This window comes from Mixophyes fleayi, chromosome 1 (assembly GCF_038048845.1).
Source record: "Mixophyes fleayi isolate aMixFle1 chromosome 1, aMixFle1.hap1, whole genome shotgun sequence".
Taxonomy (NCBI): Eukaryota; Metazoa; Chordata; class Amphibia; order Anura; family Limnodynastidae; genus Mixophyes; species Mixophyes fleayi.
In genome coordinates, this window is record NC_134402.1 from 414,565,700 (window position 1) to 414,592,145 (window position 26,446).

The window sequence follows — 26,446 nt, forward strand, 5'->3', positions numbered from 1 at the left end:
CATGGAGAGTAGGAGAAGAGGTCCACTAAGTGAGACCATGAGTGGAGGTGAGGGAAAGGAGTCTGGAGGAAAACACCCAGTGGGGATGTCGAAGGGTATGTTGAAGTCCCCTAGGATGTGAGTGTGGAGTTTGCAAGAAAGAAAGTGGGAGTTCCACGTGGCAAAGTTGTCAGGTGGGGCCTGGGGAGAGCAGACAACAGCAGCTCAGAGATGTAAAGTGGATGAATAGTGTGAGAAGGAGAGGGAGGGTTCTGGGGGAATATTGCTGAAGGTGCGGTCAGGAGATAAAAAAATGTCTATACCACCACCCTGGAATGTGTGTAAATAATAGACAGCTTTAGGAAGACAGTGTCAGAAGGTGTAATCCAGGTTTCAGTGAGGACAAGAATGCTGAATTAGCGAGAGAGCAATAGGTTATGGATGTGAACATGTTCGTTTCAGACAGACTTTGCATCCCAGTTTGCACAGGTAAAGGGGAGGAATGGGTTTATGTTGGAGGGGATATATGAGCATGGAGAGAGAGGCTTAGAGTGGCAGGAGGAGGGCTGTATGCAGATGGTGGGGATAAGTTGGGGCCCATGTTTGTGCAAGGTGTTTCTTACAGCCAGGACAGAGGGTGAGAAAACAGGTGAGGACAGTGGGTGATAGGATGAATTGGAGGAAGTAATTGTGGTGGGTAGGAGAGTGAAGGGGGTGTCACTCACCGGACTGTGAGTGCCATTTCTCCTATCTTCAGGAACCATGGCCGTCCGCCATCCTGAGGGTCTGCACATGTGCAGCCCTTATGAAACCTTCAGTACCTGTTGCTTTTAATTAATTGGATGATCAGGCAACCCTCCCTATTAAAACCACCTGTGATCATTACCTAGTTGCCTGATCTTGGAGTCTCATTCCCCATGAGCCTCTGAAGGTGTTCCTGTGTTTCCTTGTGTATTCAGCTCCAGCTGATTCCTGTCTTCTACGATTGTGGTTTCCAGACCACTTCAACTCTCCTGTGTTCATCGTGTATGCTCTTAGCTGATTCCTATCTGCTACTGCTGCCGGATTCCAGACCGTCTCAACTCTCCTGTGTTCATCGTGTCAGCTCTCCACTGATTCCTATCTGCTACTGCTGCCGGATTCCAGACCGTCTCTACTCTCCTGTGTTCAGTGTGTCTCTGAACTTCAGTGGAACACTGAAGCTTTAATTGCCGCCTTCTGGCAGGGGCTTTCTGATAAAATTAAATATGCACTGACTACTCAAGACTTACCTACTTCTCTAGAAGATTTGATTTCTCTTTGCCATCGTGTAGACATGAGATTTCGTGAAAGAGAGTCTGAAAAAACAACTTCATTTAAAGCACCTCTTCGCTCAAGTCCTCAAGTTCGCCAAGTTTCATCTCCGGTGATACCTATGGAGATAGGTCACTCCAAATTAACTTCAGAGGAGAGGGAACGAAGAGTAAAAAATAGACTTTGTATCTATTGTGCTGATTCTACTCATATGCTCAATTCATGCCCTAAAAAATCAGGAAATGCCAGGCCCTAACCAGTTCTGGAGAGGTGAAGTTAGGGTCCCTGGAGTCCTCTCCATGTTCTACGAAATTAAAAGTTTGTGCTTTTGATGTTACTGTTTCCTTTGCTACCAAATCTTTCATGTCCCAAGCACTTATTGACTCTGGAGCTGCAGGAAATTTTATTTCTAAATCCCTTGTGAATCAATGGTCCCTACCAGTGATTACTTTGAAAATACCTATTACTGTGACTGCTATCGATGGATCACGCATTATTAATGGTCTCATCACCCAGAGTACGTCTCCAGTAACCCTTCAAATTGGGGTATTACACCAGGAGGAAATTTCATTTTTAATTCTTCCTGTTACTACCAGTCCGATTGTATTAGGCCTTCCATGGCTTCAACGTCATTCTCCCCAGATTGACTGGCACACTCCTCAAGTTACGTCTTGGGGGCCTGAATGTCATCATCGTTGCCTCTCTCAAGTCGTTCCTCTCAAGATACAGCAATCCTCCATTTCACCTTGTTCACCGGGACTTCCTCCTCAGTATGCTTCTTTTGCCGAAGTATTTGATAAACTTCAGTCTGAACGTCTTCCTCCTCATCGTTCGTGGGACTGTCCGATTGATCTTCAACCTGGCAAGACTCCTCCCAGGGGTCGTGTGTATCCACTTTCGTTACCTGAAACTCAAGCCACATCTGAGTACATCAAAGAGAATCTCCAGCGAGGATTTATTCGACCTTCTACCTCTCCCGCTGGAGCAGGTTTTTTCTTCGTAAAAAAGAAGGATGGGTCATTACGTCCTTGCATAGATTTCCGTGGACTTAACGCCATAACTATCAAAAATCGGTATCCCATTCCATTAATTACTGAGTTATTTGATCGTATCAAGGGAGCCCGGATCTTTACCAAGTTGGATCTTCGTGGTGCCTATAATTTAATTCGAATCAGGTCCGGTGACGAATGGAAGACAGCTTTCAACACCAGAGACGGGCATTATGAATATTTAGTAATGCCCTTCGGGTTATGTAACGCCCCCGCTTTTTTCCAGGGTTTCATTAATAAGATCTTCCGGGACTTGTTATATGTTTGTGTCGTCGTCTATCTGGACGACATATTAATCTTTTCTCAGGACCTGCCTTTTCACCATCAACATGTGGCAGAGGTCCTTTCCAGACTCCGGAAAAATTCATTATTCTGCAAGTTAGAAAAATGTTCATTCAAGTTGCCCCAGATTCCATTTCTGGGATATATTGTCTCCGGAGTTGGTCTTCAGATGGATCCAGAAAAGGTGAATGCTGTATTAAATTGGCCTCAGCCAACTACTCTTCGTGCAATTCAGCGTTTTTTAGGTTTTGCCAATTACTATAGTTGCTTCATTCAAGATTTTTCCTCGATTGCTTCTCCTATTGTGGCCCTAACTTGTAAAGGGGCCAATACTAAACATGGTCCTCTGAGGCCCTTCAAGCTTTCCAGTTTCTCAAAGAGTCCTTCTCCTCCGCTCCTGTTCTTCGACAGCCTGATGTGACGCTTCCCTTCTTCCTAGAAGTAGATGCCTCTAATGTTGGCTTAGGAGCCATTCTCTCCCAAAGATCGGAGCAACAAAAATTCCATCCTTGTGCCTTTTACTCTCGGGGTCTTCTGCCTGCAGAGAAGAATTATACCATCGGGGACAAGGAGTTGCTGGCTATAAAAGTAGCATTAGAGGAATGGAGATATTTGTTGGAAGGAGCTCGTCATCCTGTGACAATTTTTACTGATCATAAAAATTTGTCATATTTACAGTCTGCTCAATGTTTGAATCCTCGTCAAGCAAGATGGTCTCTTTTCTTTTCTCGTTTTGAACTAATCATAACCTTCAAACCAGCTGCAAAAAATAAAAAAGCAGACGCCCTATCTCGAGCTTTTGTGACGTCCTCAGACGTTGAAGATGGTCCTAACCACTCTATATTAGACCCCAAATGTGTTTCTCTGGCTGCTTCTTCCACTAAGGTGCTACCATTTGGGAGAACCCTCGTGCCTCCTGCTCTTAGGAAGAAAATCCTTTCGTGGTTTCACTCTTCTCGTTTTTCTGGACATTCTGGTGAACGCAAGACTTTTTAAATTCTTTCTCGAAGTTACTGGTGGCCTTCTATGAGGAGAGATGTCAAAGATTTTGTGGCTGCTTGTGAATTGTGTTCCCAGTTTAAGACTCCCCGCAGAACTCCAGCGGGTTTGCTTCAACCACTACCCATTCCTTCCAAGCCGTGGACCCATATTAGTATGGACTTTGTTACTGATCTTCCTCCTAGTAAAAAGTGCAATACTATTTGGGTAGTGGTGGATAGATTTTCGAAGATGGCACATTTCGTTCCTTTGACCGGTTTACCTTCTTCATCTACTCTGGCTGATTATTTCATCAAAGAAATCTTCCGTATTTATGGATGTCCTTCCGAGATTGTTTCAGATAGAGGAGTGTAATTTGTTTCCAGATTCTGGCGGGCCCTCTGTAAGACCTTGGGTATCCGATTATCACTCTCATCCTCCTACCATCCTCAATCAAACGGACAAACCGAAAGGGTCAATCAAGAACTTGAGACTTTTATAAGGTTGTTCTCTTCAGCCAACCAAGACAACTGGGTAGATTTGCTTCCATGGGCTGAATTCGCTCATAACAACATGTATCATGAATCATCTTCTAAAACTCCATTCTTTGTGGTTTACGGTCACCATCCGTCTTTTCCGGAATTTCCTGCCCTCCCTCCCACCCAAGTTCCTGCTGTAGAGACTGTTTGTCAGACCTTCAAAAATATTTGGTCTCAGGTCAAAACCTGTTTAAAGAAGACATCTGCCAGATATAAGTCTTTTGCAGATAAAAAGAGACGGGCTATTCCACCACTTAAAATCGGAGATCGTGTATGGTTATCAACCAAAAATATTCATTTGAAGGTCCCATCTATGAAGTTCGCTCCTCGTTTTATTGGTCCATATAGGATCATTCAAGTGATAAATCCAGTTTGTTTCAAACTTCTACTACCTAAGAACCTTCGTATTTCTAATGCCTTCCATGTGTCTTTGCTCAAACCTCTTATCATCAACCGTTTCTCGGTCCCTCCTTCAGCACCTCGGCCAGTTCAAGCTCATCAAGAGGAGGACTTTGAGATTACTCACATATTGGATGCAAAAATTTTGCGAGGAGTTTCCTCGTTCATTGGAAGGGCTTTGGTCCTGAAGAGCGTTCATGGATTAAAGCAGAAGATCTCAACGCTCCAGCTCTTCTTAAGAAGTTTTATTCCAAGTTTCCGGACAAACCCGGTTCCATGTGTACTGTGCCCACCTTTAAAAGGGGGGGTACTGTCACTCACCGGACTGTAAGTGCCATTTCTCCTATCTTCAGGAACCGTGGCCGTCCGCCATCCTGAGGGTCTGCGCATGTGCAGCCCTTATGAAACCTTCAGTACCTGTTGCTTTTAATTAATTGGATGATCAGGCAACCCTCCCTATTTAAACCACCTGTGATCATTACCTAGTTGCCTGATCTTGGAGTCTCATTCCCCATGAGCCTCTGAAGGTGTTCCTGTGTTTCCTCGTGTATTCAGCTCCAGCTGATTCCTGTCTTCTACGATTGTGGTTTCCAGACCACTTCAACTCTCCTGTGTTCATCGTGTATGCTCTTAGCTGATTCCTATCTGCTACTGCTGCCGGATTCCAGACCGCCTCAACTCTCCTGTGTTCAGCGTGTCTGCTCTCCGCTGCCTCCGTTACTACTGCCGGGTTCCAGACCGTCTCAACTCTCCTGTGTTCATCGTATCAGCTCTCCACTGATTCCTATCTGCTACTGCTGCCGGATTCCAGACCGTCTCTACTCTCCTGTGTTCAGCGTGTCTCTCCTCCGCTGCCTCCGCTACTGCTGCCGGATTCCAGACCGTCTCTACTCTCCTGTGTTCAGCATGTCTCTCCTCCACTGCCTCCGCTACTACTGCCGGATACCAGACAGCCTCAATTCTCCCATGTTCATCATGTTTCCAGTTTTACTTACTACTGCTTCCTGAGTATTGCTCCGTTGATTATCGGTTACCTTCCGTGCGCTGCACCAACCTGATTACCGCTTCCATCCTCCAGTGGTCTCTCCTCCTGCCGGCGTTCAGCCGTTCAGGTATCCCTGCACGTCTCCTTGACAGCCTGCTCTCCTGAACCGCGGTATGCATACTTTCCATTGACTTTGCTATTGTATTGCATATCCGTCTGGACTGTGTTGTGTTCATCTCCGGAGTCTTCCATCTACTGAAGCTATTGTTACTATTGACTTTGTTTCCTATTACCTGGATCTCTATAGTGACTTTGTATACTTCAAGCAGCGCTTGTCAGTTATTATTGTATTGTGGTTATCATCGTGGGATCAAGTTCCGTGTGCCCCGTGTATCCTCTGCATTCCATTCATCTCCTCGTGCCCCTCCTCACATATATATAGCAGTGGTACAACTTGCTGAACGCAGACCACTGACTTCTGTTTTCCATTGGCACCAGTTTCAAGTATCCTCTCACATAAGCAGTGGTACAACTTGCTGTACGCAGACCACTGATTTCCCCGTTACCTACTTGCACCTGGAACCCATTCATTCACTATAGACAGTGGTACAACTTGCTATACGCAGACCACTGACTTTCACTACCTCCTCTCTACTCCTGGACATTCCTCCTCACTATAGCAGCCACCTTAAGTCTTAGAATTAGGACTAATAATAGCATGAAATTGGTTCCCAGTCCCATTTTTTTCCCTCTTATTTTAAATAAATCAAGGGATCACCTGTTTCAAACAACTCACTTTGATTGAAATAGAAGACCCTCTACAGTTAAACAAGGGTTATTTTATGCTTTCATGGCATGGTAGATGGGCTTCCAAAATTGTTTGCTTTGTATTCCTATATTTTATATTGGTTCAGCACCTCTATCGTCTATTCATATGTGTCTTAATCAAGGCAGCATTAAGTCATTTCATAGCAATCACAGAGCTAATAACAGAAATTAGTTCAGAATGTTAGCAAAGGGACCCATCTGAACTGAATGCAGTAATGAATCATTTAATTAAAACGTATTACTAAAGATATTACTATTTAATTTAGATATAATAATTTATGGTTATGTAGCAGATATTTTTTATTCATATAACACATGAGTGGTGTAAAGACATTTAAAAACAGGCAATAATATAGTGATTTGTGTCACATGACTCATTTTGAAAATGTTCTATGATGGAAATGTTCTATGATGGAATGTGTAACTATCAGTGATGGGAAAACACACCTGCATATGTGGAGGCCTGATATAGACTAACCATCAGAAATTGGAGTTCTGTTACACAGTGAACACTAGAGATTGAAGGTCAGCTACATACTGGCCAACAGAGATTGTAGGCCTGCTATACACTAGCTACCAGGGAGTACTGGTCTAGTATACACTGGCAACCAGAGATTATAGGTCTTCTACAGAAATACATTTAATACATGTTTTTATTATAAGAAATAATGTACCTTCATTGTCCCGTGATCTGATTAAAAAGCACTGCTATGTACTGGCCTCCAGAGACTAGAGGTCTGCTATAGACTGGCCACTAGAAATTAGAGGCCTGCTTAAGAGTGGCCATCAGAGATTGGAGGCCTGCTATACATTAGCCACTAGGGAGTACTGGTCTACTATATATTGGCTACCAGAGACTAGAGGTCTGCTATAGACTGGCCACCAGAAATTAGAGGCCTGCTTTGGAGTAGCCATCAGAGATTGGTGGACCGGTAGACACTGGCCTCTATAGATTGGAGGGGTTACCCCTACAGCAGCAGTGCTCAATTAAACACAAGGAACCCAATTTCTACCTTCATCATCATCTACTATTTATTTATTTAGCGCCACTAATTCCGCAGTGCTGCAAAGAGAACATCAGGTTAATGAGTTAAATTCCCGACCATGGCCTTATCTGTGTGGAGTTTGTATGTTCTCCCTGTACTTGCGTGGGTTTCCTCCGGGTGCTCCGGTTTCCTCCCACACTCCAAAAACATACTAGTATGTTAATTGGCTGCTATCAAAATTGACCCTAGTCTTTCTGTCTGTCTGTGTGTGTCAGGAAATTTAGACTGTAAGCTCCAATGGTGTAGGGGCTGGTGTGAATGAGTTCTCTGTATAGCGCTGTGGAATCAGTGGCAATATATAAATAAATGATGATGAAGTTTAGAGGGGACAGAATGAACTATTCTATGACATCTAAGGAAAGGTATGTACCCTCATGTCGTTTTTGCAAGTATATATTGTTCAGTGTTTGTAAAATAGCTTTGTGTTTGTGTTATGTAGTTAAGGAAGCATAAATAACTAGAACACTTATTACCATTGTGTTTTTCTTATCTTGTATTTTGTATAACCTCAAATAAATGTATTGGTGATAGAGTTTTCATGTCTTGAGAATACATATTTTAACTGCATATATGTATCAGGCTTCAAAGTTGGTCAAATATATTCCGCATAGTCAATGAGCCAAGATAAGATATCTTTGTATATAGTATATTTATTATCAACTAGATTATATATATTTCTTGGGCTGTAGCTATATACAGCAGTCCCCTTTAAAACACATGAGCCAATCACAGGCATACATATGTATAAATGTGTTTATATAAATGTGTGATTGGCCTAGTTAGTAATTTCACCCTTTAGCTATGAGCCAACCCATTGGCAGCCAGATATAATATATTTGAAGACATATATGAGAGATATACAAGATATATCAATATAGATATACTATATTGTATATTAATTCTTACATGGTAAATAGAATAAAGATCAGATTCCACAACTGACGGGCCATCCATTAGTATTTTGAACTTACTATGTCCGATAAGATCCTGCTCACCATTCACTATTTGAGAGGCACATAAAGCCATCATTTGAGGCAAGCTGATTAACTTATTGTCATCTCCAAAAAGTGCACCAGTAAGAGAATAGTGTATCTGGAGACACAAACAGTACAATAATAAACTGCAACAATAATAATACTGCAAAATAAGCTCCGGGAAGAGGCAATTGAATGCAATGTTATGTGGAAAAAGCTTCAAAAGCCACACTTTGTGATTGTCAAATGATGGCATTTATCTAAAAGCATTTACTATTAGATCCATATCTTGCATGCGATAGTTGATTCATCTGTACTATGCCTCTAAGCATAAAGTCCCTAGTGACCTCAAATGGTGACATTATTAGAATTTCCCTTTACAATGTAAAATCAACGCTGCACATAATTATCCTATGGAAAGACAACACTGCACATTGGTACTGACATCAGATAAATGGTGCCCCTCTCTCAATATAGATCAAAAGTGAGGTGTATAACTTTAAATAATTTTTCAGTGACTCTATAATGGAAAAAATCTGTAAAACCTGCATGAGATCATATACTGTATATATATATATATATATATATATATATATATATATATATATATATATATATATATACACAAGTTAACCTGTGCATGATACTCATGCATTCTAGTCAAATCAAGCTACTTAAGGTCTTAAAAAGGTTCTTGTCATGCATTTGGACCTAGCCCAGCCCTCTTCAGGGGAAGAGCGTTAGTTCCCGACGCAAGCGGCCTTTTTAATGTGTGTTCATGAGGTAAAATTACCTCACGAAAATGAGTTTGACCCCTCAACTCGTAAATTTAGCCTTTCCTCCCCCTCCCACGGGGGGGAGGGGGGATGATGGAAGTTAACTGACTTGACTATTCTAATTTTTTTGTCAAATAATGTCAGTATACCAAATTTCAGGTCAATTGGATGAGCTCTTTCTGAGTAAATAGTTTTTTCCACACACACACACACACACACACACTAACGCACGCCTCTACACATGTGTGTTCATGAGGTAAAATTACCTCACGAAAATGAGTTTGAGCCCTACCAAATTTCAGCTCTTTTTGAAATTTTTTTCCTACACACACTAAGAATTTAGTAGGTCAGTGTATAACTCTGCCCAGCAGGTGGCGCTGCAACTTGTTTTTTTTTTTTTCCACACACAGACGCCACTAAGCATTTATATATTAGATATATATATATATATATATATATAGGGGCTAATTAACCAGTCCTGTAGATTCTAAGGATAATTGAAGTCACGTAGTAGTACCATGACCACTTAGGGCCTGATTCATTAAGGATCTTAAATGAAGAGGTATCTTATTTCAGTCTCCTGGACAAAACCATGTAACAATGCAAGGGGTGCAAATTAGTTTTCTGTTTTGCACATAAGTTAAATACTGACTGTTTTGTCATGTAGCACACAAATACTTGATAGCTTATTTGTACACTGAAATTTAAAGTTGATATTTGTGTGCTACATGAAAAAACAGTCATTATTTAACTTATGTGCAAAACAGAAAACTAATTTGCACCCCTTGCATTGTTACATGGTTTTGTCCAGGAGACTGAAATAAGATACCTCTTCATTTAAGATCCTTAATGAATCAGACCCTTAGTTCTCAACTGTCACAGACAACCCCAGTGTCTCCTTATTTTACCTACTAAATAGATATTTATTGTTATTGTGACACATTTCTTAATATCGTTATCATGGGGATATTTTCATTATCCCAGCCTATGTGGACCTGATTTATGTCACATATTCTCTACATTCATCTCTTTCATTAATCACAGCATCCATTGACGCACATTATTTAGGCTCTCATATATCCAATTCATTGTTTGTCCCTCCATCATACATTTTTCCATTGTTATGTAGCTGTCATTCATCTGCCCACCGTCGGTCTTACTGTGCAGTTATCACCACTCTCATTATTATTTATTTATGCTTATTAATCACCACGATGAGACAACAGAGCAAACAGCTACCTTTTACTAAAATTCATCTGCCAAGATCATTTTTTTAATTCAACAGAATGAGGACACGAAAGAAAGTCTACACAGTGTAACTAAAAAAAGTTTTATTAACAATGTAAAATGTAGGGTATATTTCAATTTGAGCTAACGCTGGCATGCCCTATCAGATTCACCACTATGTCAATGTGCAGACATCATGCTTCAACTTCCTACAGTAACAATATATGATAAATTGTCTTACTAGGTCATGAGGATATATCTGGGAGAATTGATATAGATATATATATATATATATATATATATATATATATATATATATATATATATCACAATGGTGAAAATCACACTGTTTGACTTAAAGGAAAATACTGATGATCATCATCAAGATGACAATATATTTACAAGCTATAAATGCTTCATAACTTCATTTTTCATCCTCTAGTCAACAGGTTAGGAACTCGGATGAGGTCTTGGACAAAATCCTCATGAATTGTGGAAGACTAAGTATAGCTGAGACAAGAGAAAATAATACAAATTAAAGTACAGTTATTGGCCTTTGATACATTGATATTCACGTAATAATTGTTGTCAATGCTTCCATAATAAAACTCCATTGTGATGCTGATGCAATGGTTTTCCTATAGCACAATACTTGGACATCAAAGCATTTTGCATATTTATTTTATGCCTGTGAACTTTACACATGTTCAGAATGTCTGTTAGAACTTTTCCAGCCAATCATTGATGGTTTTGCCACATATTCTGTGCCTCGACCAGTTCATAGTTCAGTGACGGCATTAATCTCCAGACCATAGAAGATTTGAAACAAGGCAGTTTAGGTAACACTGAATACATAATGAATTGACCAACTTCAATATGATATATGACAGCAAGGGTCAAGTTATAACAAATTTGCAGAAATAATGGCTTTTCTTTGCTTTTAACTTGAAATGAGACAACACAATCCAAAGAATCTTCTCTTTCTTCTTCTGACGAGGGGGTAAGGTGTTAAATTGAGCAGACTACTGTCATCTGTAATTATACAAACAACAAATATTTGTATTAGTCATATCGGTTTCCACAAACGCTAGTTGGTGTTAATTGGGTGTAAATATAATTTATTTAAAAATTTGAGAACATCATAATGATGTTAATATATTCAACTTGCCTAATTAAAAAAAATCACTGCATAATATATGTACAATAAATCGTTATATTTCTTGTATTACACAAAGTAATAATGAAGATAAAATTACTTATTATGGTACGCAGAGAATCTATCACAAATTTGTTATGGGGTTGAGATATTTCTACTTAAGCACTGTCTACTGATTATCATCAACTCTGCCCATTTTGCCTAATAACCCATAAGTAAATCTGACCCACCTCTTCAGACAAGCTTATAATATTCCTCAACCATCCTCTTAACCTCACTACATTACCCTATTCCCATCAGTTACATAATTTCACACAAGACAACTACCCCCTGACCAACATTGTTGTGTGACAGGATCATTTAGCTTATGAGTCACTTTTACCCTTGCAGTCTGGCTGGACCGAAATGCAAAATGTAGACTTAACCTCATGTATCAAACTCCCATTGTCCCAAGGATTGTAAGCTTGCGAGCAGGGCCTTCTCACCTCTTTGTCTGTTTGACACAGTTTGTTTATTAGCTATGGAATATGTTGGCGCTATATAAATAAATGATGATGATGAATAACAACTGTTTTTATCAAGTCTGCATTAACTCCAAGTCCTACACTACATAAACTAATTATTAATTATCCAGGTTAGACTTAACGATTTGGGCTGTTGGCAGAAGAACCCAATTCAGCGTTCATCATGTGTATTTAATCAGTCTGATTAAGACGACTGTGCCTGTCATAAGTTTAAGCCCATCCAAATCTCTTTATTTTTTTATAGTTGATGTAACGTTTCCATGTATAGCACACTGAACCTGCATTATATGCCACTGCTCCTACCCCCATTCACACTAACATTTAAAATGTTTAATATGTCATCTAAAGCTAATAGATTTATTCACTTTTGGGAGTCAGTTTCATATTGAGAAGTTTTCCAGCAAAGTTATGCTCTTCCAGTAGGCAGAAATCTGATCATTTGTGAGTATATCATTTTTCTGTTCTTCACTCTGCTTTATTTTTCAAGAAACTATTGTATAATATTTTTGTATGTCATTTTTTTTAATGGTTTTGTATCTTAGTCATTGTGGATTCATTTTTAATATTAAACCACAGTTAACAAATTCAAAGGCTCTGTATTAGCACGCTTCATAGCTGAAGTAGAGGATGTCAGAGTTGGTTTATGATGATTCTGGGTCAGAGGAGATCATTTGGTTTTTGATAACTCTGATTAAAGTAAGTTCTGAGATTAGTTTAGATAAATTAGGGCGAACCGAAGGCTTCCTAAAAGTGTCAGCTCTTGAACCAAAACAAAGGTGGTGGCATTATTGGTAAGGCTAAAGGTAGTGTTTGTTTTTTATATAAAGTTTATTTCAAAGGAACCCTGCACTGGCCTTGTGAGCTGTAAGACTCCTTTATCCACTACCAGACAGTATTGTGGGAAGCAATGTTTTCATTATTCACAATATTTTTAAGGTGCTTTATACCAAAAATTACTAGAATATTTTTCACCTGAGGTACTGCTGTTGTTAAGTCATACTTGCCAACTTTTCTTCGTTGGCTTCAGGGAAATCCCGGGGGAAGTGGAAGTGCAGGGGCGGGACTTGGCGAAGCGTATCATTTTGGCAGGGTTAAGATGATGCAATATTTGCATCATTAAGCCACGCCCCCACTACTTATCTATTGCGGGGGCGAGAACCGGGAGGTTGTTCTGCTTTCCCGGGAGCCCTCTCAGAAATGCCGGTGTCTCCCGGACATTCCGGGAGATTAGGCAACTATGCGTTAAAGAAAAGCAGCTAATGAATCTCTAGAGGCTGAAGTGTTTTTTTTACTTTTCTGTCTCCATTACTGAAGTCATGTTGTCTTACCTGTCAGTCTTTGATTAAATTTTGGTCTTCATGAAAATGGCCACCACCATAGGCATCAATACATGGACATAGGACAAAATTTCTGAACTGTGTCATTATGCCACAGATGGCAGATGTCTTGTACTGGCTCAGCATCAGGGAGAATGCCAGACTCTTCAGGGAGTGAGGGAGATCACCCCTATTTCAGGGATTCTCCCTGACATTAAGGGAGAGTTGGCAAGTATGGGATTAGTTCCATAGTCAATTATACATTCTAACTCCTTGCAGAAGAAGTGTCATTTTTAGTTAATTGGGCAATACCTTCTACCTAAATATTGGTGATTTTCAGCCTATTACTGCAATTTAATTGGATTACAAATTTTGCAAAGATAAAAAACACTTACCCTGGTTTTTTAATGGCAAAGGCATGGTCTCCCTGAGTTTGCTTAAGAGATTTTTCATTTCCCTCATGTCTCTGAAACGAAAAGTAAAACAACTTTGTCAGTTTAGAATTCCACTTACAGACACTTCCTATATTCCTGATCCCAAAAGATGCCATAAAACTGTTTATCCAACATATGCTGTACTGAGAAGATAGACAATATTCTGTGGGTGAATGAATATATGTGTGCAGTATATATAGTATATCTAATATAGAGTTCTAAAAAGTGCTCATAGGCACTCAGTCTAACCAGCAGAGCTTATAATCTAATATCCAATGCCCTTGACACAATGATATGTTTCAGAGATGATCTGACAATTACAAAGAAAACATTTTACCCTAAAACCATCCTGCCCTTTAAACGTAAAAAATAATTCCATACTTAATTAAAATAAAATATTTCTTTGTGGAGTTGAAGGCACTACCATAAAAAAACAACACAATACTTACAGAGGCACAATGGTCACATGCTGCACTCAACTATTCGATGTTAATGTTCCTGACATGTGACTTTTATAGAGATGACGGTCCGGACTGTTCAAAAGAGGCCGAGCGGTAAGCTTAGAAAGGAGTGGAGCATGTGACCATTAGAGCAGATGGGGACAGCAGTGGAGCTGATAAATGGAGTATCAGTATGACTTTGTTTCCTCTATTAAATCTATTAAAGCCATTTTCATTTTTGTATGTAGTTACCCTTTAATCCAATGTTGAACGTACTTAAAACTGTGTCCACCTTGTATACTTTGCAACATTACAATTTGTATTCTATGACAACTTGCATCCGTCTAAGGGGAGGATTTACTAAAGTGTGGTTTTTGTATGTGGTTTGCAAACCACCACACATCACCTACCAAACCGCTGGATTTACTATCTCAGAACATGCAGGATTTTTTGACCCAACAGCAAGAGATTTGATAGGAGAGTATAGTTGTGTAGGATTTTCTGAGGTACTTATTTAGAGAAAGTTGTATTGTGATTTTCTGTTGTCTTGTTCCTTATTTTTGTGTGATTACTGTTTGCTGTATTTTCTTCTTTAATTCTTGTCAGTGTTTTATGGGTTGGGTGTGAGTGGTAGTTTGGTTTTGTGAGGGAAGTTTGTATGTGTTTTGTGTTTGGGGGGGGGCTATGGAGCAGGGGAGGGCTGGCAAATTTTAGCCCGAGGGGCAGGAATTGACTCAGCAGCCTATTAGGAGCATTTTAAAGCAAAAAAAATGCAGATGGTTCAGTGGCCCAGCCCAAGGTAGCCCACTATGGGAGCGGCCCGGGGGGGGGGGGGGGGCAGATGCCCCCCTGCCCAGCCTGCCCCTGCTATGGAGAGAGGCAGGGGAGGGCGTGTTGGCAGTGAGGTGCAGAAAACAGGGAAGTGCTGAGGAGGTAGTGCCTGATAACAAAACCTAGTCTGGGTGCAATATTAAGTTCTCACATGATGAGAACTGTGCTCTTAGTAGTAATATTGTACACCACCATGATCAAATTTTGAGAAGTCCAGCAACAAAGACTGATTCGCAAACGCCAGTTGTGGAATGGTGTGGGCCATGTTATCAATTCCGTAGGGCCATTAAAACGCACTGTGGCACGCTGCAAGAGATATGCAGACATAAGGAGGCGCCTGAAGGAGAAACTGGCAGAGGATAGAATGGTTGCTGCAGCCACAGAAAGTGCTCCTCCTCTGGTTGTAGAGTACATGTCATACAAGGAGGACCTGAGGAGAATCCTTCAAGTGCTCAATGGCCATGATAGTGACAGGCCTCCAGCATTGCAAGAGGCTAGTGAGTATAGCATCACCTTACCCATAAATGTATGTACAATATGTTTTTCCCCCCATTTTTTATTTATTAATAAAGCATGATAAAAGTGCACAAATCAGTGCAACAAGGCTGAAAAATATAAGTAATAAGAAATATGCCAGGTGGTTGACACATTTTTACTTCAGCATATACAGTGATAACAATCTTCATAAAATAATAGTGTTATTGTCTGATGTTCAATCAACAGATCCCTCATGCGAAGAACCTCTGGCAACTCCAAGCGAGCCACCCTCAGGCAAGGGGACAGCTGGTGAGTCCGCCTGTAAAAAAAACAAGTGACATCAACATGTGACCACAAATAAAATCCATATAAATGCCCATTCAGGACCTTCATAGCAACATGCTCTACCTGAATGTGGCTGACATGGCTTCTACACCACCTACTGCTACTGAAAGTGGGACAACTCAGCAGGCCCAGCAGTAAGCCCCCCCCCCCCTAAAATCAGGTGATTGAAGTGACAGCTCCTATGGATGATTTAGGTACCTTTAAACATGTCCAAAATCAACAAATGTGGCATATGAATGTTCATTTACAAAAGAGGATTAAGATACCAGAGCACTCAAAATTATGGCCAAAATTGGATAACAACTGCTCTGAAAAGAATAGATACCCATTTTGTGTAAAGAAAATGGGGTACTACAGGCCTTAATTGGGTCTGTCAGGGGACTGAATCAAAATTGCATTCAAGAGGTATTGCTGGTGTTTCCCAGTTACCCAATGATTTGTTGGCATGCTTACCTCTCGTGTCCGTCAACATCACTCACAAGTATCTGTGCCAGGGTGGCAGAGGTAGAGGGCAAAGTTGGGACATCTCTAGTGAACCATCCTCTAAACTAAGGAAACAAAAATAGTTTATGTGAGAAAACAAAATATTGCATTTTTGTGGATTTCTTTACAGCACGGTTAATAAGTAAAAATTGTTTGAAGACCACTTACATGTGAAGTATTGTTGAGTTATTGTTTCTCTGACCAGTCCCCCTCCCACCCCTATGTATTAACCATACCACTTGCTGGTAACAGGCCTCCTGCTTCCTCGCTGTTTACTAGTATATTAATAGGCCATTGTAGTACAGCAAGATTGTGGCTTGCTGTCTACTGCCCAATCATAGCAGCCACTTCTGCAGGGGTGTAAAGAAGCACACCACCAGATTTATCAAGGCACTTGAACCTGTTCTTTAAAAGTCCAAAGGTACGCTCTATTATTATTATTATCGTAGATTTGTAAGGCGTCGCACTACTCCGCAGTATGGAAAACAGTACATACATAAAACAGGGACATCACAGACCTAGTGCTAATATGTGTCTCATTAAATCTATGCTGAGCAGGAGTGTGGAATAAACAGAGATGTCATTAGCCAGGGGCAATACTCATGTCCTGAATCACCTGAAATGACACAAAATACATATTCAATTTAATATACATACATGGCAGCACATGTGAGCTATAGAAAAAATAAATGTACAAAGTAATGATTGTTTTTACATACCCAGTAGCCATCCCTTGGACATATCACTTTGCTCATACTTGATGTATAAGGATGACTGGCGCAATATATAGGAGTCATGGCATGAAAGAGGATATCCCGTTACTACACTCATAGGGCCTCATTAAGGATCACAAAACGAATGGAAAGTGCGTTTTTTAAAAAACACATGTAATTCAGGGATACACGCGTCCATATTCAACTGCTAGGTGAATGACGATCCAAAGAAACGTCTCTTGTTGAGTACAGGTGTAGGTACACTCTGCATATACGGCACTTGCTGTATTAAGACTGACACAACACGCAGGATATGTACAATACAGATGTGGAATATAAAGTCCTAGCAGAACACAGAAAAAAAAGTCACCTGTTAATATAATCATTAAGGAAAAACATTGGGGTGAAAAAATAAATTTATTGGGATGTTCTCAATGCATACTGTATATAAATGATTTTTTTACAGTTGCTCCTAACTGCAAACACATGTTGTAGCATGCATGCACCACCGGCATCACTAGTAATCCGCACTTACACCTGGCCTGTGGCTGGTGCAAATAATACGACTGGAAATCACATACCTTAGAGATGCTCAGAGCTTGAATCATCGCTGCTTCTTATGCTCTCCCTTGGAACGCCCGTACTATACATTACCTACTTTAGTCCTCCCCTTCCCCACCCCAGTCTGCCCATCAAATCGTAGGCAGCCGGAAGTGTAATTTACAAGCAAAGTCTCGGCTGTGGGTGAGCGCAGAGCGAAGTACACAAGATGCACCCAGTAAATGGAGTTACATTCCTTAATAAATATATGCATCACAGACCACCTGCACAATGAGTGAGTGATAATGATGGTGATTTACATATACTTATGCTCTCTTGTGAGGTGGCCTCTGACCAACCTGTGTGCAATCCATAGCTCCCAAGACATTAGTGAGTCCTGAGATATTGTAGAAAGGTAACTTTATACCATTGTGACACCTAGCTTAGAAAGCAGCTTTACAGCAGCCTTTATAGTACAATTAGCACTTGAGAAAAGGCCTTTATAATGTCTCATGTGTAATGTGTAACACCGATCTGAGTGATCCAGTGGCCAGGAAGTGTAAAGCAGCGAAAGGCTCTATATCATGCCTGACCTGTGCAGAAAGATTCTGCAGGTTGGTTGAGCCTAAGTGTAACACCCCCCTAGTGGTGTTCTAGTAAAACCCTGCACCTCAGTGAATACAGGAGGGGTCACCTAGAGGGTAAGCTTGAAGTTTATAAAAAGTTACATAAACTGGTTACCATGGTGATAACCCAACCCAGCCTGTGAGACTGAGTGAAAGAGAAGGAGGGGCTGTCAGAAAGGGGGAAAAGGAGATAGAGGGAGAGAAAGAGAAGACACAGGAGAGGAGAGATGTAGCTGGGGACCTGGGAGAGAGTGGGGTGGAAGCTCCAGGATCCCCCAGCATTCCCTGGCTGTCTGAGCGTGGTGACTGTGCCAGGGCAAGGAATGTGTGCCCTGGATGAGGGGGAGAACTCCATGTCACTATAGAGAACCCAAGAGAGAGGGGACACTTTGCATGGAAGAGACCCTGGAGTAGGGTTGCAACAAGAGGCATGGTAGCTGTATTGTCAGATCCTGAGGCTGAGAGTACACAGAGTGACGTGTCAGAGCACAGGAGACATTATCCCCGCAGAGGAGGGATGACCTGCAGTTGAGAGGTACACAGAGTGTGTCAGAGCTGCATGGAGGAGAAGCTGCCTGCCTGTTAGCATCCATGTGAGTGCCCCTGCAGAGTAGGGTGATCTGCAGTGAATATGGAGTGTAAGAGACCTATGATTTAAGTTATATAACATCTGGATAACATTAAGAACTGTGCAGGAGGAGTAATAAGATATATTTGCAACCATATTCGTATTGCTCATTAAGAACTGTGCTGGAGAGAGTAAGGAGATGTATATATTTTTCTGTATTGCTGCAACCATTATGATTATTGTGCTGGAGGAAGAGGAGTGTAAATAAAAGTTCAGTTTATCATAGAGATGGTCTGGCGCCCAAATTATTGTGACTTCTATTACACTGCACCAAAGTGACATCCCCTGTGTCCCACTAACTACAGAGAAACACCTGCATGTGCAGGGACCACCTGATCATTTACACCCATGCCCATCAGCTAGCCAGGGCTTGAGAAGGAGGTGCACTGTGTACCCTTTGCACCTCATACTACACACAGTGACAGGGGGTTACATAAGCATTTCAATGACCTCCGGGTCTGAGAGGGATTCCAGGGTCAACTAAAGTCTCTCTCTCTGCAGAACCGCTGCATCACATGACGTTGATGCTCCTCCTCCCTCCTTCTAACTCTTTCCACCTCCATATGTTGCAGAGGAATTAAGCCAAGTACACCAAACATTTCATCAGTCATCGCCAGGTTGAAATTCCCTCAGTAGCAGAAAGATTTCAGGGCCTTTATAGGCAGCATACTGAAATCACCTATTAGAAACCACATCTGAAAAAAACTGTCTTTTTTGCAAACCACACCTTCATACATTGCAAAATTTGTATTCCTGTCATTGAAGAACTTGGGATGGCGTGTTCAGATCTGGTAGTTTGAAATAATGCGCTTTGATGTGCAGTTCTCCATTCAGTAAATCACACCATTTACAAACCGCACATCAAAGCACCAAAACAATGTTGTTTGGCAAACCTGCATTTTAGTAAATCTCCCCCTAAGTCTTCTAAGATGTGTGCATGTGTTTAATAACAAAAACAGATTTATGAAAATAGTCTTCCTTATTTGGCCATTTAAAATGTTGGATTTTGTTTTAATTGAGTATTTACACTATTTTTTTCTTTGACTAGAATGTCGGTGTATTAGGTGCTTCTTATACTTGCCATATATTTAAAAAAAAAAATATCATTTATATTAAAGGGCATTTTCATTTATACAAATTGTAACAGCAAAAATCTGTTTAATTGTGCATTTCACAAGGGAACATACATCCTAAATATATTTTCCTTTGTGCACCTGCCAAATGATTTTTCCTCAAAATTTAGGTTTACTTTACAGGTGCGATTATTTTGTGTGGAAAGTCCACAGCATGCAGACAGCTAACATGCTGGAACACACTGTTTAACATAATAATCCAATGTGGTCAATTGCATTGTTTTAAAAAAAAAATTCGCATTCTTCACTTTCCTAGAATTTTAAATAAATAAAACAATTTATCCTGGTGCCTTGAAAAATGTAAAACGGCCTTTGACTTGATGTAGAACAGTGATAGGCAACCTGAAGTAGCTGGAGGGCCGAATGAGTGGTCCTACAGCCTTCAAAGGGGCCACACAGAGGAAGGAGTAAGAGCACAGTGCACCCCCTGCTCCTCCGGGTATGCCCCGTCACCTCCCTGCGGATGAAGGAGTAAGAGCACAGTGCACCCCCTGCTCCTCAGGGTATGTCCCGTCACCTCCCTGCACTGTGCAGAGGGGGTCACAAAACACAAAAGTCAGCTGCCCCTGTTCTAATAAGATTGGGAGCAGCCATCTGGGAGGACGCAAGCGAAGGCTCAGTGGGCAGCCAGTTGCCCACTGCTGATGTAGAAACAATGGCCACTAGAACACTGAAATATATAATTAACATGTACTGATGAAGGGCTGAAGCTGGGAGCTACATCGCCCCCCTGCCCGAAGTTTGTGCATGCACATTTGCAAAAGTGGCTTCACTGTGCAGGTGCCAATCCATCCCCTGCAGTTATTCTGAAACTTGCTCTGTGTATAACAGAGCAGGGGCTCTGAACTTAGGTTGGCACGTCGCCAGAAAAAAGAGAATTACAGTTCCCTCCTTAAGCTACTTACTGTGCTCTGACGGCCCTGTACTGATGTCTCACATAGTGGTGTCTCACATACATCACAGCAAAGGCGGTATAAGCATTCATAACCAAAGGCAAAATTGAGGTTCATATTTTGCAGCCCTGGATGTGACCAAACTTATTTGCCATTTTACACTAGCACATCATATACATAGTGCAGGAAAATTCCCAGGAAATCAAATGAAGAAGAAATGTTATGAACATTCGCCATAGAACAAATTAAACATTTATTACCTCACAAATATCCAGCTTAACTACACATCTGTGAATAAAAGGAGCTTGTTTACATTTGCGGAAATGTAATCATTTCAAGTGGGCACTGTCCTTCATAATACCTTGGATATATTTATCAGTCTCAAAAGTATTTGTAAAATAGAAAGTGACAGTGGCCACCCTGAACTGCCCATCATGCATATGGTTTATGTATGCATTCAGGAAGCCAAACAAGATGGGGGAGTTTGTGCTCTCAGACATTCACAAACAAAAGCAGCGGTAGCAAATATGCGCAATACTGGCATTTTGAGCTGGTGCTTTTGCAGTTGCACTGTACATATACATGGCCAAAAAGACAGGCAGATGATGCTCCACTATCTTTCTGCTTGTGTTTTACTACAACACAATCATAATGACTTTGGAGTACTCTCTGCCTATCTCTCGGCTACAGCCATGCACGGTGAAGCTGCACAGTTAATAGGTATGCAGTCATACCCAGTATATAGCTCCTAACGCACTGATTGGGGAATGCTTGGAACCAGGGCCGCCAAGAGACATTTTGGGCCCTGGTACAGCAACTATAGTGCCCCCCTATAGTCGACTGCCATGTAAACTTATGTGCCGTCACACTCTGTCAAAAGGGGAGTGATTGGGGGTGTGCCTAGCAGGTGAAAAGCGCAAGGCATGGAATCATTTAATATACAAGTTAACCCGTGCATGATACTCATGCATTCTAGTCAAATCAAGCTACTTAAGGTGTTAAAAAGGTTCTTGTCATGCATTTGGGCCTAGCCCAGGCCTCCTCAGAGGAAGAGCGTTACTTCCCGACGCAAGCACCCTTTTTTAACGTGGTTTTGTCCACATGTCACCACCTCATCATTTTTCTCCATCACCTCATCCTTCATCTTCATCGCCACATCCTTCATCAAGCTACTTAAGGTGTTAAAAACTCCCCACTGTCACCCCCGGCAACCACCAACCACTCCCAACTGTCACTTCTCCTTCAAGAAATATATAGGTCAGTGTATAACTCTGCCCAGCAGGTGGCGCTGCAGCTTGGTTTTTTTTTTTTTTTCACACACGCAACTAGGCATTTATATAGTAGATCCTCATTAGAGGATATAATAATTTGGTGCTATAGGGTTCCCATAGTCTAGAAAAGGAGCTCTGTAGCACTGTCTTTACAGATATGCCCACATGCTTTACTCACAAATGCCCCCTGTGCCCAGCAGCTTTACTCACACATGTGCCCTCTGCCCACATGCTTTACTCACACATGCCCCCTCTGCCAAGCAGCTTTACTCACACATTCCCCCTCTGCCAAGCAGCTTTACTCACACATGCCACCTCTGCCCAGTAGCTTTACTCACACATGCCCCCTCTGCCAAGCAGCTTTACTCAAACATGCCCTCTCTGCCAAGCAGCTTTATTCACACATGCCACCTCTGTCCACATGCTTTACTCACACATGCCACCTCTGTCCACATGCTTTACTCACACATGGCACCTCTGCCCAGTAGCTTTACTCACACATGCCCCCTCTGCCCACATGCTTTGTACACACATGCCCCCTCTGACAAGCAGCTTTACTCACACATACCCCACCTATGCCCACACTCACATATATCCCTTCTGCCCACATGTTTTGCACACACATGCCCCCCCTGCCCACATGTTTTGCATACACATGCCCCCTCCTTATCACATTACCCCTTCCTCTTACCTTTTTCTTCCCCAGTGACAGCACAGGAACAGGAATATTTCCAGCACTGTGTACCATGTGACTGCTGCAGCCACATGACCTGGTGATGTCACAGTGACGTCTCAAGGGGGATCTGATCTAGCCACTACTAGCGGTCTGTGCATATTCAGCCACATTGCATACTATTCAATGAATGATGCAGCCATATATAGTATTATGCAATGTGGCCGCCTATGCACAGGCTGCATAAGCTTCCTGCCCGACACCGTAACCACCCTCCCCCTTCACCCCCAAAGCAGCAAAAAAAGTTGGTGGTCTACAATGCGGGCATGGGCCCCCTGGCAAGCCCGGGGTTCACTAATCATTGACCGCTTCCCCCTCTCCTCTCAGCGCCCCTGCTTGGAACTATCAACCAATCAGAGTACTGGGAGCTGTCTACTGAGTATGACTATATCCCAGCACAGCTAAATGTTTTCATCAGAAGACAGCGTGGGACCAAAGGACAAGTTAAAAATTAATTTGTGTCACCACCAGATATCTGGAGTCTGCATTTTGTCACCAGCAGAGATAAGTGTTGGGGTGGGCTGCATTATACAGCTACCAGAGATCTCTATAATATCTAGTGTCTGTATAGTAAAGCTACCAGAAATCTGGGATCTATATTGCATATCTACCATAGATTTTCAGGGTCTGCACCTTAACACTGCCAGAGATTTTGGGAGGGACTGCAATATAAAACCACAAGAGATTTTGAAGGCTTAATTTTATAATGCCTCCAGAATAGGGTTGACATTGAATAGTAGGCATTAGTATACATTGTGTTTTGTAGTGGTCACAAGAATGATCTCTGTATTTTATAGGAATCACTAAAGTATTTTCTGCCTGTATATTGTTTATTAACATGTTCCCTAAATTGTGTAAACCAGATCTGAAAAACCTGTGGCTCCCTAGGTGTTGTGAAACTACAAATCCCAGCATACCATGCTAGCTATCGGCTTACAAAGTATGCTAGAGCTTGTGTTTCACAACACCTCGAAAATCACCAGTTGTCCAGGCCTGGTGTAGAGGTTTTGTATAGTGTTTATTAAGCTTATTTTTGAATTTTGTTTTTTAAGTTGTTTTCTGTATTCTATAGAGGTCTAGGGAAAGCTCTCTGTACTGTATATCAGTCACTAGGATGCTCTCAATATAGTATAACCATCATTAAAATGCTCTCTGTATTGTATAGAGGTCCCTAGAATGTTCTCTGTTTTGCATAAAGGTTAACAGAATTCTCTCTGTATTGTATATTTGGTCCTTAGGGGCATATTCAATTACAATTCCGGTTCGCGGGATCGCGCCGGAACGGGCTGCGAACTTAATCCATGGTACCGCAATAACGTGGATTTTCGTTCGCAGCCCATAGGGTTGCGTATGAAAATCCGCATTATTGCGGTACCGTAATACCAGCAATAGTGCGCACTTTCCGCGGTAACGCGCGTTACCGCGGACCGGAACCCTAATTGAATATGCCCAGAATGCTTTCTGTAACAAGTCATCTGATTGTTCTCTGCATTGTGTAGTGGTAATTAGAATGTTCTCTGTATTGTATAGAGGTCACTAGAATGCTCCCTGTATTGTACAGTGGTCACTAGAATGCTCTCTATATTGTATAGTAGTCACTAGCATGCTCTCAGTATTGTAAAGAGGCCCCTAGAATGCTCTATGTATTATGTATAGGTGACTAATATCTCTGCATTGAATTCAGGTCAGATGAGGGCTGTGTTGTTTGTGATTATAGCTCTTTGGCATAACACTTTTTCATATTTTATTGACTATAAAAATGCCCCACCAACTTTATACAAAATGCGCTTGCAGGTTTTTGTCACACCCATTTTTCCATTGAGGTCCTCTGGTAAAAGAGTTTGGGTCACTTGCTTGTCTTTGCTCAAGGAAAAAGTTGCCCTTCCCTAGTGCTTCGCCCTGAAAATGATTCCCAATATCTGAAGTCTTTGTCCTAATCACTATACATACCTTTCTGTGTTCTCAATGTCTGTGGAAACCTGCCAACAATGCTGGACATCAACCGGTGATGACGATGTATCTTCTAGGATTGGAACCTCTGAACTTTCATCCATTTTGTAGTCTATGATCTTTGGACCTACACATTGCTCTCTTCCTTTAAAATAAGAACACATACAAAGAGTAGGAATTTATTAGCATATACATCATTGTACATTATATTTATCAGTTTGTAATGTTTTGTAAGCAGTCTCTAAATGCGGCCTTCAGAGACAAGTTTTGTGTTACTACCAGTGGTGTAACTATAATCATAAGTGCTGGGATATATCCTGTCTTCCCCTTCACAGCACTTGTAGCTAAGGTTGAATGTTGTTTACACAGCATATGACACAATACATAAGACAAAATACCACCTATAGTGATAGACATCTACATCATGTATCTATTTAGCAAGGACAATGGTGATACTAGGACCACCGCCGTTTTCTGATTGCTAACGCCATCTTGGGATGGCGGTGGCCGGGGTGTCCACAGGAAAAAATGCTTTATTATTAAAATAAAGCCTTTTCTTCTTTTTTTATATATATTTTTTTAAATGTAACTTTACTTTTTCCTTCCTCTGGAATCTGGAATTGGAAGCCCAAGTAGGAGGTTCCAAGTCCAGTGCAAATATGCTCAAATCTGCAAGTCTGCTCACGTATGCCCAGATTGACCCCAGACTGGCATGGCTTATCTCTGTAGTCCTGTGTCGCCGCTCTGCTGTCCAGGTGATTTTTCTTTATTTTGGATAAATGACAGTTAGTGTGCACCATGCAAAGACATAGTTAAATTAGTGCAGATCAATGTAGCGATAATTTAACCTTTCCACTGCCTGCCTCTGGATCTTCTCGATGTTAGCCCAGTCTAAATCGTTTTCATGTAGAACTACCATTTGTCTTCTATCTCTAACCCGTTATCTACCCACGTACATCCTTTATCCCCTAGAACTAGTACTCTCATTTAACACGGAACATTATAAAAAGGTTTTTTGCTAAATTTGAATATATATCATTAGTTACACTACCGAGAGCCATATTAGAATTTCTTATAAAACTATATATGTTTGTTAGTCATGCTCGTTCCTGAACCAATGGTGATACTGTTATTTAAGCAAAGCTGGCATTGGGTTCTCGAAGTTTCAGACACTATGTCCTTGTGTACATATGGAAGGGAGCATTTAAATAGTCACACCTGGATAGGGATGTTTTCTATTTTCATGCCCAAATAGGCGTCCACAGTGTCGTGTAAGGCACATTCAGATGAATGTCCATGATGTCAGGTGCTTCTGTATTTAGACCCGCTAAGACTAACTTCTGGTGTTGAACAACAGGTTGTGTTACCGTTTGCTTCAAAGTTATTCTGTCTGACTTTCTGATACTGACCTAGCTTGTCCTTGAGACTGTTTGTCTGTGATCCTGAGAGTGTGTTCAATGCACAGTGACAGTATATACTCTCTCGCTTTCAACAGATCTCACAATATTCACCTATAAAATTCTTCTACTAACCTACAAGGCCATCAACAAAACTGCACCAACATCTCCTCACTTGTCTCAAAATATCTCCCAACTCGA

At 41.3% G+C, this 26,446-nt stretch overlaps 1 protein-coding gene across 1 annotated transcript in view; it reads right to left on the bottom strand.

Annotated features, from left to right (window-relative positions):
• Positions 1-10,444: 10,444 nt before the first annotated feature.
• Positions 10,445-26,446, bottom strand: part of RGS7BP (regulator of G protein signaling 7 binding protein) — a 91,406-nt gene continuing 75,404 nt past the window's right edge. Inside the window, exons 4-6 of the mRNA XM_075182926.1 lie at positions 24,849-24,993; positions 13,747-13,817; positions 10,445-11,387 (exon numbers count right to left, since the gene is read on the bottom strand). Of these exons, the coding sequence (XP_075039027.1) occupies positions 11,296-11,387; positions 13,747-13,817; positions 24,849-24,993 (308 nt within the window). The 3' untranslated portion in view covers positions 10,445-11,295. The remainder of the gene's footprint in view (positions 11,388-13,746; positions 13,818-24,848; positions 24,994-26,446) is intronic.